A 14,325-nucleotide genomic window follows, 5' to 3' on the forward strand; every position below is an offset into this window, starting at 1 on the left:
CGATATTTTCTTCTTGTGAGTTAGAGAATGAACATTAAAAACCTGTAATTAGAAGATAATTGATTCAAATGTGAACCGTGTGTTGTTGTTTAATTATGTAGGGTCAGCACTGCTCCAAGTCAAAAAAAACAAACCTCCCCACAGTGTTAAGTCTGTTTTGCCATATTAAATTGCATCATATACCCGAAAAGTTAAAACTGCCTGCAGCTTCTCACTGAAAATGAGAGCGTCCAAATGTAATATCGCAAACATTAAAAAGCAATTTGCTGCTGGAGACATATCAAGGTTGAAACAGCTTTAGGGCGAGTAATTGAACACACTCTCTTTAAGGTGATGACAAAGTACCTTCTGTTATCCACAAACAAGGAAATGACTCGATACATACTAATTTGTTTTTAAGAAAAAAAGAAAGAAAGTCGGTCTGTTCCTGATTAATTGTATCCTGTGTTTTACCTTTCTGCTGGAAGTCCGGTTTTTCCTCCAGTTCATTCAGCGGAGCCCAGACCAGCTCAGCTCGATGGTGATCCAGCTCGACAGCTGCCCGCTGCCTTAGCTCTGGCACCTCGGCCTGGTACCGCGACCCAATATTTATCCGTCTGGGAACAGGACATCAGAGTGAGCGACAAGGCCTTGGACTTGACCCATTTAAAAGTCCATCAAGCGCCTTTGCTGTTAATAGCTCTTAAATATTTCAATCAAGACATCATATAACAGTAACACATTTCTTTTCAGAGAAGAGTGCGTTTCATTTCTGAAATCACATTTGGATTTCTTGGCTTTTCTTTCTGCCGTGATCTTTAAATAGTCACAGGGAGATTGTTGAGGCACTGTGGCTCTGAGAACTGCAATCCTTGCACTGTTTTATATTCCGGATTCTCCTTTGTTCTCTCGGCATAGTGAATAAAATGCCAATTTCTTTCAAAATTTGTATTTGAAACAGAGTGCACTTCTTGAATTCACTGAATTGAAAGTTAATGGATCCTTATTCTGATGTAGGACAAAGGTTGCATTCAAGTAGGAAAACAGAGTCAAAATGCATGTATCTCTGTCTCTATGGGCGTAGATGTAAACTGAAACCAGATACCTCAGTGCCATAGTTGTGAAAATCATGCTGATTTACATTAACAGACAATCCTGTTCCAGCATGCCCCCTCCCACCCCTGCATTTCCAGTAGGCCTGCAGTATTTCCAGTTGAGTGTGGTGTGTGTGTGTGTGTGTGTGTGTATGTGTGTGTGTATATTCTGGCATCCTCCCCCATGGAAGGTGGGCTGCTAAAAGTTGAACTGCGACGGCTCTAGTGTGTTTGGGAGTGCAACAGGCCCAGCTGAAAAGATGATTAACGGGAAGCCTCACTGCCTCGTCCCTGACTAACTCAGCAGCTGGCACCGGTCAACTGCAACTGTTGATGGAACTACAAAAAAAATAAACTACAAAAAAGAATGCCTGACTGACAGTATGGAGTAACTTGGCTGTTGGCCGTGCTCTACTAAAGGTGTTTTTTGGTTCGAGTTGTTTACATGCACTGTTGATACCTTGCTAGTTTGAAGTTATAATCCATTTTTTTCATGAAATCAAACCCAATTTTTGATACCATTTATGATCAGCATGTTTATGTATTTCATTTTGTATTTAAATTCAGCAATCGCCTCTTAATGTTGTCGTTATTGTTTTTTGTCAAAGCACCTATCGACGCAAGTATGAGGGATTCACAGGGAGACCACGCAGCATGTAATGCAGAGTAATTGTATCTCACTGATAACAGTAATCGCTGTTTACTCTTTTTCCACAATGTCCGGGCTGTATTAAGTTACCGCTCATGCAAACAGAACGTCCTTCTGCCGCTGCTTCACATTAATCATATTCAACATGAAGCAGCCACAGGTAACAGCCGTGTTAGGACTAACCACAATCGGTAATCAAAAATCCATCTACGAAACAAACATACATTTTTTTTTTCATTTCCTCCTCAGCAGTGTAACAGGTATCAGATTGAAATCATTACTGACCTCTTTATTAAAGCATCGTGGGTCTGTATAGTTGCACTAGAAACATTAACAACGTCTGTATTTCTGAATAAGTAGCTGCTCGTCCCGCATTTGTGGCTGTATTAAACGGCAGTAACCAAGGTAACCACAGGTGTTCCCAAATTAACCACCACTGAAATCTTAAGGATTGCAACTTTAAATGTTAACAAAAGCCACATATGATATACTGTTGAACTCCAGATACTGACTGGGGGTGGTACCGGAGGGTGGTAGGTTCAAGTCCCCATACGGACCAAAGTACGGTGCCACTTCTCCAGCAACCAGTCCACCTCCTGGGCACTGCCAAGGTGCTCTTGAGCGAGGCACCGAACCCCCAACTGCTCGGGGTGCCTTTCCATGGGCAGCCCCCTCACTCTGACATCTCTCCATTTAGTGCATGTATAGCTACTAACCCTGTGTGTGTAATTCAGGCCTGTGTGTAATAACAACAGAGTGAAAACACTGTAATTAAAGAATACATTACATTATTATATAACCAAAACTACATTCTCTGAGCCTGTATGTTAAAGAGCACAGGCTTCTGATGTACTTACTGACACTACTTTTCAAAAAGGTTTTAAGGCTTTCATTTGACAGTTACTATGGAGCTGTTATGACAGGATGCACTTTTATTGAGAGGGACTTTAGACTCCAAAGTCAGATGAGAAGGCGATCGCTGCTGCTAAGGCTAGCTGTGGATGACAGGGCAGAAGATTCCAGTGGTAACAGTGGCGGAGAGGAGCGCCGCCTTAAAGGATGGGTCTTAGTATTTCAAGAAGTCTGTGTTCTCTTTCAAGATATTTCATGATTCAGCCCAGTGTTTGAGGTTTGAATAATTGACTGCAGAGCTACTACTCCAGCTTTGGTAAAGCATGCTCTGCTTTGAGCGCCTGTGCAATATGACACACAAACCCCAAAAAACTGTTCCACAGTGGAAGATGTGAATTGGGGATGGTGAGGGGGAGATAATACTCACGGCTCTATGCTGACCGGCGTGGCCTCGCCCATCGCAGACAGAACTGGTGGTGTGATGTCGCAGCTGTCTAATAGAGCAGCAAAACAAAAATCCACTCAGTGATGGAATCACAGGAGTTTATATCTAAAGCACAAATTAGTCAGGCTTAAATCTAATATTTATACCCCAAATACCCTAATTCTTCCAAATAAATAGTTATATAAATTTTTAGGGGAAAAATCTTGCCAGATTTAGTACCGGCCCCAGAGCTTCTTTTTTTGAATTCCTTGTTTGATTCCTTTTAAAAATAAGGGGGGGTCTTAGGGAAATTTATTTTTTTTATTTTTTTTTTTTTTAAAAATACGGAGCGAAAAGGCGGTTTTGTGACTTGGGTGTCCCAGGAGGTGGGGGCCCCGGCTGGGGCGCAGCGCAACGGAAATGGAGAAGTAGGGGCCAGAGCCCGGGATGGGCGAGGTTTGCGGGGCGGGGTAGGGGGGAATGGAGAGGGGGTTTTCGGTGGGGAAAAGGGGAACGAGGGGCTCTGGGGGGTTGTTGGATTAGACGGGGGGCGAGAAAAAAAAACCAGGTTTAGCGGTGGGATGAAAAGGGCTCAGGAGGGGACGCCGTTTACACTTTTTGCCGTCTGTTTTTCCCCCTCAGTTTTTCCTTTGGGGGAAAAAAGATTTTTTAAGGGGGTTTTTATAGGGTGCATTGTGTAACAAAAAGAACACACACAACACAACGAACAAGATTTTTTGCATGCACACTCTTTTAGTTAGCTTTTGTGCGTTACCGAGAAATCCAAAAGAAAAGAAAATGCGCATTCTTTCCGACTAAAATAACCTTTTTTCCCACAGTGGGGTTTCCCCCACCTTTTAGCATTGTGGAAATCCAGTGTAACAACGTTAGCTGTATTTTTTCATACAAACCCATAGAACATGTTGGGCAGTGTGTGGGTAAAATAATTTTAATAGCACAAATACAAAAGATGGCTAAAAAAAAAAGTAATTTCTCAGCTTTCAACTGTTCCCAGAGCGGACATGGTTTTTTTAGGATTTTTAGGTTCTCGACTTTCGAGTCAGAAAAAAGGGTTTAGGGGGCATTACTTGAAAAACCAAATGGGAATTTTTAAATTCCGACTTCCATTTCAAAAGGAAGCACAAAAAGGACCCCAACCCCCACTGTATGGTACTAATGTACGCATGGCATGCTAAACCTGTAAACTCCTGTCGGGACGGGCAATCAGTTCACTAAATCCTCCCCCCCAAATAAAACAGGGAAAGGGAGAAAAGTGCGAACGACTAGAATGGGGGCAGGGGAGATATGAGGCATGATGGGGGGGAAGGGAGTGTTGTGTCGGCATTAATGCAAGAACTTAATAGCCAGAGTGAAAAGACTGAAAACAGACGAAGGAAGACAGTGGATAACCAACCTACTACTTTACCACCAAAAAACACCAATTCTGACAGATAATAAAAAATACAATAATGTATGAAAAAAATACAAAAATGTACTCATTAAAAAGGCCATTAAAGTACACCAACTCCACAAAAGTAAAGAAAACAAAAGCATCAAGATATAAGCTTGTACCTGCTCTGAGCTCTCCGACAAGGAGTTCCTGAGTGAGCGTCTCCGGGTGACGATGACTGAGGGCTTGTGGTCGGCACAGCCGAGGTCCTGGGGGTTTAAAGGCCTGGGGGGCCAGTTGGAGGCCAGGGCTGCTTCATCTCTTGAGACAGAGTAGGGTTCCTGCCTTCGCACTGGAACAGACACAGGGATGACAAGCGGAAGGAGGCTGTCGTCTCGAGTCCGCTTGGCGTTCAGACCCCCCGTTTCAGAGGGACTCCACGGCCTGTGGGGCTCCTGAGAAAGACGGTGAATGAGGAAAAAGGTTACAATGCTACTTATTAGTTGATTTCTCCTTCATTTAAAAAATTTAAGAAGATATGCAAATTCATTAATTGCACATTGCAAAAGTTCTATACAATAAACACAGCGGAAACCACCAAAGTTTCAACTGATCAATTAAGTCGATGCACAGAACATTTATCGGCGGCAATTTTGATTTGAAAATTCACCTAGTTCAATCTTCTTAAACGTAAATGTGTGCTGCTTTCTTTATTCAAAACTGAATACCCTAGGTTTTGGACTATTGGTCAGACAAAACAACAACTCATCATGCTGGGCGGCTGTGATAGATAAAAAAAAAAAAAAAAAAAAAAAAAAAAAAAAAGACTAATTTGAAGCAAAAATCAAAAGACAAAAGAAGTTGCCTCCTGGTATTGCTTGCGATACTTGATATAGCAGCTTCTTAAAAGCTCATCACATTAAGTATTTCAGGTGACACATTTTCAAACACACCAACTTGTGTATTGGATACGGAGCACTACGCAACAGATGCAAAGAACAACAACTTAGGTAAGTAATTTGTATCTTAGCACCAGCAAAATGAATATCAAACAGAAATGTACCAGGGCAGCCTGCCAAATTATAACCAAACTAGTAAATGGGGAACCCTAAAAACCTTGTTCCTCACCTCGCACAAAAACAAATCGAAAAGGAAACTTATGTCAATACTCAAATGGAGTGTTAGAGACTGGTCAATACAGCATTGAACTAGCCTGAGATGTATTTCCAAGGGACAGAATCCAAACACAAAACAATTTCAAAAAAAGAGACAATGGAATTTAAAATACGACCTTGGATGTTTCAGTGAAAGCCTTAGTTACCAAACAAGAATTTACTTCTGCACCTTAATACAGTACTGTTAGGTGCAGCACTTAAGTGACAGACTTTAGATACATGCCAAAGGAACCGTCCCAAAAGCATTCTCCACATTTTTTTCTTTGAGAAACCATAATGAGTGGGCACGGGCAGCCTGTGTGCAACTTTAAAGCCATCTAAACCACCAGGGCTTCTTCATGGACAGAGAGGCATGCAGCAGTGTGGCTACGCTGGATCTGTGTTCATTATTGCGGTAGGAAAACTCCAGCCCCTACGCCAGAGTGGTGGGGAGATATTCTGCTGAGCACTGCAGGCAGGGCAACCCTGCACCCCTCCCTGTACAGAGGGGGGAGGGCAGTCGAGGCCAGGCTGGAGTTTCTCTCCTTTGATGGGATGGGGGGAGGTGTGCAGGCATGTAACCAAACACACTGTCTGTATGATCAGCTACCCGTGAGGCGAATCCAGGGCACAGCCATGCTGAACTGCAGACATAATGACTCAGTGCTGTTTAGCAACAGAACTTGTTGCACAATCAAGATATTCAGCACATAAACACAGATAAGTGTACGACTTCATTGATTCCTCTAGTGTGAGCTGAAAAGCACATATTTGTGAAGTATATATTTACCTTGTGACAAAATTCACAATGCAAGGTCTTGTTTTAGTTACAGGTTTTCCTCTCAAGGCAGAGCCGAGTAGCCCAGTTCTGTGGTGTAAACTTTGCAGGGCGTTGATTAAGTTGAGCATCTCTTCCAGCAACATGTTAATCACAAACACAAGTTTTGGCACAGCTTTCATGTTTGTTCCAGTTCCCGCTCTTGTTCAGGGAGCTAAAATCCCACTGCAATTATACCCTGGGATAACACTAGAAAAATAGATTTTTAGCTCTCGCCGAGACATTCACAATTAAGGCTCACAGCCTTAGATATTAAACTGATATGTGATCATAGGGTTTTAGAACACTCAGCCCAACACCAGCGAAGAAACACAAAGAACAAGGAAAACAGAAAAGATAAGAAACTAGAGTTACTGCCTCGCGGTTATAGGCTTCTGCAAAAATGTCAAGTTGCAGTTTACCTCCATATAATATTTGTGGTGAAGGCTTCACAGGAATTAAATAAAAAGGGAATAAGTGAATGTCTTGATGACATTAAAGTTATCACTATATTGACTGTCAACAAAGACAAGAGTCAAATTCCTTGTATGTGTTCACATGCTTGACCGTTAAAGCGGATTCTGATAAAAATAGGACGTTATAGCCTTGGCAGTAGACAATGCTTCAAATATGGATATTGCTGCAAAGAAGCTACAAATACTAAAATGTGGATGCTTCACACACTTTTTTTTTTTAACTCAGCAGCAGAGATACAATCAGCAGTTTCAAGGTGGACACCCAAGATTAGCTTGACCGAGTAAAATCTCCCCTGTTCCTGTTCCTGTTGTATGGTGTTGTGAAAAGGCCAGAACAGTGTTTTACAGAACATTACGACGTCACAGTGAGGTTGACCTTTGACCTTTTGGATATAAAATGTCATCACTCCAGTGTTTTCTCCTATGAGACATTTGTGTAAAATGTGGTCATAATAAGCGTATGAATAATTGAGTTATAACCCAAAATGTGTTGCGTGAGGTCACAGTGACGCAGGCTGACCTTTGAACATCAAATTCCAATTAGTTCATCCTTGAGTCCAAGTCAACATTGGTGCAAAATGTGAAGAGACTCCATCAAGGCGTTTCTGAGATATATGATGGACAACCCGAATACACAATGCCTTCAAAAGGCTGCCCGATATGAGGAAAATATGCGCCAATGTTGTTGATTATTGCGATAATGATAATTACTTACAATACACAAACAGTGTACTCAGTTCTGCCCTTCTGCTGCTTTCAGTCTTCTGCTAAATTACTCAGAATAGCTTGTTGAATTGAAAACAAATGAAAGGAAATCCTTTCCAATGTTCTTTTATAGAACAAATTGAAGATTGAATTGAATATAAAGGCTTCACTAAAAATAATAATAATTTAAAGTGCCCTTTTTTACCATTTGTGTCTTTCCATAGGATAGGATGCCGCCTTGGTTAGTTAATATCGCAATGACGATTTAAAAAAACAATATATAATGAGCCATGGCTGTCGCCAGCGCTGAGTTACGCAAAGTAAAAAGAAACCAAAACAGAGCAAGAGTCAAAGAATGGTCAAGCACTTTTACAGTGTCAGAATTGAACTGAGCACTTACCTTTAAAACATGTGATGGTAGAGACTCCATTTCCGAGGCCTTCTGAGCGAGGGTCTCCAGGTTGACCTCCTGGGAGACCCTGCGTTTCCTCCGCGTGCTCTGGATGACGCCTGTTGGGGCTGCCTGGATGTCGAGGCCCCCGTTCTGGGAGCCCTGCGGCCCCGGGGAAGCCTGGTCCGAAGAGACAGAGAGGAAAGGGTTGTCGGATGGCGCGCCGCCTTCCTTTGAGAGCCGTCGTGATCTGCGGAGCTGCGTTTGGGATAGCGTCTGGGGTTGGGACTGGGACAGGGGCTCAGACTGGAGTGGGGGCAGCAGCGGATCTGAAGGCTGCTGGGGTTCTGGGGTGATGTCCTGGATAATTGGTTCCTGGATCTTTGGGGCAGCTGGAGCACAGGACTCCTGGGAGTGTACCACCACAGGCTGTGGATGCGGGTGGGCATTTTGTGCACCGGGGTAATAGTCAAGCACATGAGGGTTTTGTTGTTGCAACTGCTGATGTTGCATTTGCTGCTGAATTTGAAGCTGCTGCTGCTGTTGTTGTAGCTTTTGTTGTTGCTGCTCGTGCTGTACTTGTTGCTGAAGCTGTTGCTGTACGTGCTGTTGATGCTGTTGATGCTGAATGATTTGTTGCTGCTGCATTTGTTGATGGTGCTGCTGCTGAATTTGCTGCTGGATTATGTGATGTTGTTGCTGCTGGCGTTGGATTTGCTCTTGCTTCTGTTGCAACTGGTGTGGCGGTTTTGCTTGTGTTGAGTAGTTAGGTGGGTTAGGTAGGGTTGTCCTGTTGCCTTGAAAGGTCTGGTAGTACGCTGGCAGGTGCTGCTTAGGCTGACCAAAGGCCAACTGGAAGGGCTGCAAGACCGAGCTTCCTCCTAGATGGGATGTGCTGTGCTGTTGGGTGTTCAGTGCCCCGGGTTTCAAGGTCTCCTGAAAGACCCGGGACTGCTCCTGCTGATCCCAATCCAGTCCCCGAGCCTTAACAGCATCACTGTACACTTCAACTGCAGGGTTAGGCCCCAGAGGCTGCTTGTCTGCAGCTCTGGTGGGGGCCTGCGGATGTGGCTGTAAGCCAGAAGTGTCATGCATCGACTTCACAAATGCATTCTGGGTCCTTGAGTCTGGTACATTAACTCCTCCGATGTAATTAGCAAAGTTTTGTCCCCAGTTAGTCATGGTATTCCAGGAGGCAGCTCTGTGCTGCTGGGACAGAGATGGCTGCTGTTGACTGGGCTCCTGGTGGGCCCATTTCATAGGCACAGTCTGCTGATAATGACCCCTGCTCTGGTCACCCTTATCTGGGCTGAAGATGACAGAGTTGAGGTACATGTGAGGGGCCTCTGGATTGGAAGTCACAGTTCTTGCAGCCTCGCTCTGTCCGGGGTCTGAGGCAGTGCCACCTGGGACATAGTAGGACCCCTCAGGGTGTTGAGAACTCTCCTTCATCCCTAGGCTTTGATCGTTGAAAAACGTTATGCGTTTGCCTGTTCTCTTGGCGCTGGGTTTCTGCTGGGCTGGTACACTCATGACGGGCATGAATAAGCCGAGCCAGGTGAGTATTTTCAACCAAACCAGCTAGAAATGCTCCACTGGATCACTTGGATGTATCAAATCCAAATATCAGTGAAATAAGGCTGTAAAACTACATTGACATCAGAGTTGGCAGTAATAAGGTCAACCAGGATAATCTTCTCTTCCCCTTTGAAGTTCTTTGTGACCCACTCAGAGGGCACCGGCCTGGGGTGAGCAAAACTGAAGGAGTCTGTGTGTTTGTCTCATTCATGGGCAATACCCTGCATAAAGAAAATGAGAGAGAGGTCAAGCATTGAGCCACAGGCTAAAGAGGTCCCAATGGGGGGCATCTCATTATCTCCCCTGCCTCAACCATGTAAAAACCTGCTGTCTGCTTTTTCAACAATAGACCTCTACTGAAAAGGTATTGGGTGTGAGAGTAGAGAAAGGGAGGGGAAAGCCTAAATGGTGTCATTATGCTCTAAGCTCACATTGCAGGAATAAGTTCCTGCATGCAGGATAACACGTATAACTGACCTGCATAATACTATTGTAAGGTAGTTGGTAGAGATAGCTTAATAAAGGGTTCCTGGAAATGTCACTACATGATATTACTGCACCATGTTTGATGATTGGCCCTGACATTAGCACTGGAGGACATACACACGCTGAAAAAAATGAAAATCACTGAAGCCTCCAATTTACAACAGAAACTTCTCATGGCTCAATCAACTGAACTTTATCAGAAGCTCTCTTTCCCGCCAAACTACAGAACAGACGGCAGGATGAACGAGACAGAAACATCTTTGAACAACTGTGACTCATCTGGGGTGAAAAAAGGGAACCTGTGCCCTTTGAACCGTGGCTGTAGACTCAAAAAAGAAGGGCAACTGAAAGTGAGCAAGCATGAGTCATAGGACATGATTTCTGTGAGGGGGGAAAAGTCAAAAATGGCCTTGCAGGCTTTCATAGCTTGCTTCTTGTCAATTGCCATGGTAACCCGTGGTGATTATCAAAAAAAAAAAAAAAAGATCGGATGGCAAGGTTTTGGAGCAGATTTTTGACACGGTGCAGTCTGCCAAAATTCAAGAAGCACACAGATCCCGTTTCTGTTAAAATTTCAATCCTTGCTCCATCTGTACGAGACAGAAATCTCGCCACTCTTGTGCAGCAGTCAAATGCCAAAACAGACAACCATTAAGGTCCTTTCTCTTTAATCTGCAACAATTTGTCGTGCTGATTATGTAAATTAATACTAGAATCTCTACAACACGGACATGTCAGAGCAACCCAGGAAGTGACTGATAAAAGTTACCCTTTACTCTGGTGGCCTAGTAAAACCCACACTTCTTTAAATAGACAGCTGCAGCTGTTCAGATCCTGCATTGGCACAGGGGCACCACTGACTGAGGAAACTGAATGACCATGCTATGCTGCTAACAAACAGTGTGTGGGTGTACCAGCAATGCCATGTGATGTTACACATGCCTAAAGCCATGCTGCCAAATCTTATGAAACATCCCCTATGAAAAAAATAATAATCACAATTTCTTTGCAGAATGAGCAGAAACACAAGTGGTGCTCACAGGGCGCCCATGCTGTGCGAGCAGTCTCAGTGCATCAAACGGACTCCATCCGGGGTGACGCATCACAAGTGCAACCTTACACAATCCTGGCCCGATAAACAAAGTAGCAGGTTAAATTGGCTAAAGATACATGTCAAGCGAAATTAGCCTCTCCTAATCCATCGCTGTTTCCTAATTTAAATCTGCCCGTGTTGCACTGCTCGTACATCGGCGGGCATGACGGGCCCGCAGCGTGCATTAGACGACAAATAAAAGAAAATATGAGAAGAATAACATGTTGAGTCCTTCCACAACAGGACTCTCCCTGCTGCCCCCACCCCTTGTCTCTCCACAACACTTTCTGAGGCCAGCCAGCCAGCTCAGCGCTATTTACGAGAAAGCCTTTGTTGCAGAAAACGGATTATCCAGTCACTAATGCCATGTCCTATTGCAACAAGCCGAGCCAACAATGCAGCCTGCATGACAAAAGTGTGCTGGCATAGCAAACTAACAAACACCGTGGATCGAGTCAACTTGTCAAAAAAAAGGTGGTCAATACGTCACATGTCTCTTTCTGTGCACTCCATCCGCCTTGATCGAGACATAAAGAAACAGCCCTACAGACGCTTGGCCAACAGCAGTGCGTCTCAGCGAGGTAAACAAAACTTTGTCAGCGAGATGTGGCAACAATAACATGAACTGGCAACAACAGCAACAACAACAACGCCGCCACAGTCATCGACACCGCAGCTGCAGCCCTGTGTGTCCCGATACTTACTGTGTTGGTGGTGAAAGCTGCTGCTAAGATCAGCCCAGCCCGCAGGATCGCACACTGGCAGCTCTGTGCGGCCAGCAGCGGCAGCAGGCCCGCACAATACAGACCTCCGATGATGACTGCACACATCCCCAAGGTTGACTCATGCTATGTTGCTGATCTCACTCACTGGTACTTTTTCCTTCAAGCCTACCCCCCCCCCCCCCCCTCTTTGCTGTAAAGTCAACAGGAAAACGGGGTCGATGCGTAAACAGAGTCCTTCCCGGTCGGAAACGCAGCGCCAATGTGCAGAAACGCGGGCGCGATGCCGCCGCTGTCTGTTGCACGTTATTGCAATAGGATTGCACAACAAAACTCACATTGGCAATGCGGCCTTTTGCTGCACATCGACTCTCCCCGTGTCTCTGCTTGCTTGTCTTGTGATTTTGCCCCCCCTCCCGCACCACCATCACCACCACCACGCTGGCCACACCTACTTCCATGCCCATAAAAGGTCTTCCTCTGACACGCAAGGCGCTGTAATTTACGGAGCAAGATCCCTCTCAGTCCATGCGGGAAATTCCAACACATATGGGAGGACCGCGGGGATGAAGGGGGGGGAAGGACGCACCCGGCACAGTGCAGATTTCCATTCACTTTCCTTTCAAAGTCACACACTTCTTTTTACAGACGGAACTTCTGTTGAAATGCATGCGTGGTTTATGCACATGACACAGCAAGCAGCCGCTGCAGGAAGGCCCCATGAGGGTGTGGGAGAATATGAAAACACATTGTGTTTATGGTAACGCTGCTTCCAAATAATTATAGAAAAATCAATCAAAATAAAAATCCATTCAATCTGCCGATTATTTTCCACAATTTATCATTTGGTATCTATGTCAGAAAATTGTGCAAAATGCCTATGGTCTACACCCTTTAAATCTTTACTTTAAATGATAGAAAACAGAGAAAAGCAGCAAATCCTCACACTATTCCAGATAGTGTCTGGCATTTTTGCTTGAATTAAAAAAATAAATACATATAGAGTATATAAAATAATACAAGATATTGTTAAATTACAAGAAGAAAGACATACTGTCTAACTTAGGATACTTAAAAACAGTATTATCTTAATGAAAACTGGCCTTAACCTGTGTGCGTGTGAGTTTCAGGGTGAATTAAATCATACCTGGTGAAACCAGATCTAAATGTTGCAAGGTGATCTGTGGATTACTCAGTGTTGTAATGCAGTCTACATAAAAAAGTAACCCTGGTCATCATGGGGCACACAACCATCTGTATAAAGCAGTCTGGGTCCGCAACCCTTTGGGAGGTCCTCAGAGTTACTCCAAGGGGACACCAAATTACTGTCTGATTTTTTTTTTCAAACTAAAAATATACATTAACATGACTAACACTGTGCTTTTCCCATGTACGTTTAACATTAAAATATGATGTATAAATAATGTGTGAATATCCATCCATATATGCAGCTCATTTTAATGCAATATATGTAGGAGGTTCCAACTCTGTCTCTCTTTTAGTCCTTGGCCTAAAAAACCCTGAAGACCCCTGGCTTAAATGATTAGTTGATGTATCGATTAGTTGGTAAACAGAAAATGAACGTAGGTGATCATCACAAGACTGCATAGGTCTTTTTCACAGCGGACATTCTGACACGTCACTAAAGGAAAAGCACAGGTGTAAATGATAAAATAATTGCTGCCATTGGTGAATTTCATTTAGCCATTTTCAGTGTAAGGGTGCTACTACTGTCACACTGCCCCAGCTCACTGGGACACATACGGTCATTAGTGACACTCCTGCTTTTACTATGACAAAGTGAGATCTCTGCTGTGAAAATAAGCAAGCATAATGGGAAGATGTTGGAAAATGGTACAACATCATGGCATTGGACATGACCAGGCATGTGTCATCCAGACTCTGCAGGACTGCAGTCTGGCTCTCCCAGACTCTCTCTCTTCTCTTCTCTTCTCTTCCACCCTTTAAATAATGTGCAAAGCCTGAAAACAGTCACAGATGCCATTGACAAGAAGTCGAGTCAGACTGACATGTCTGTCACTAATGACACTGCCGCTGCACTGGGGATTGTGGTGTATGTGTTTGTGTCAAAACTGAATGCATGTTTTTCTCCAAGCTGATACCAATAGTGTTTAAAAGTCAACTGACAGACAATTATTCAGAAACTGGTCATAATCAAATACTCCTTATTTCTCAAGCAAAAATGAGAAAAACTGACGTTTGCATAGGCTACCCCTGAAAGTATAAGGGTTGCTACCCTTTTCTGTTTTGTTTCATTGTAAAGATAATTTCTTTGGATTTGTACACTGTTGATCAGACAAAACAAGCAATTTAAAAGGATGTGGAATTTTATAGGTCAAACCCTTGATTGATTAAGAAAGTAATACTTTTTTTATAAAAGAATCCCATCTGCAGCCCTGGAGGCATGTTATCTGCTGATCATGTTGATGACATAGTTTATGTGGAAGAGTTTTTTTCTTCTTCTGCAAAGCAAAGATCAAGGCTAACTATATAA

General features: G+C 43.7%; 1 protein-coding gene across 1 annotated transcript in view; it reads right to left on the minus strand.

Moving 5' to 3' along the window:
• Nucleotides 1-14,325, minus strand: part of mideasb (mitotic deacetylase associated SANT domain protein b) — a 29,942-nt gene that overhangs the window by 14,807 nt on the left and 810 nt on the right. Inside the window, exons 2-7 of the mRNA XM_032501122.1 lie at nucleotides 7,941-9,730; nucleotides 4,571-4,843; nucleotides 3,603-3,650; nucleotides 3,345-3,537; nucleotides 3,002-3,068; nucleotides 454-596 (exon numbers count right to left, since the gene is read on the minus strand). Of these exons, the coding sequence (XP_032357013.1) occupies nucleotides 454-596; nucleotides 3,002-3,068; nucleotides 3,345-3,537; nucleotides 3,603-3,650; nucleotides 4,571-4,843; nucleotides 7,941-9,473 (2,257 nt within the window). The 5' untranslated portion in view covers nucleotides 9,474-9,730. The remainder of the gene's footprint in view (nucleotides 1-453; nucleotides 597-3,001; nucleotides 3,069-3,344; nucleotides 3,538-3,602; nucleotides 3,651-4,570; nucleotides 4,844-7,940; nucleotides 9,731-14,325) is intronic.

Source organism: Etheostoma spectabile, chromosome 20, assembly GCF_008692095.1.
Source record: "Etheostoma spectabile isolate EspeVRDwgs_2016 chromosome 20, UIUC_Espe_1.0, whole genome shotgun sequence".
In the NCBI taxonomy this organism is placed as follows: Eukaryota; Metazoa; Chordata; class Actinopteri; order Perciformes; family Percidae; genus Etheostoma; species Etheostoma spectabile.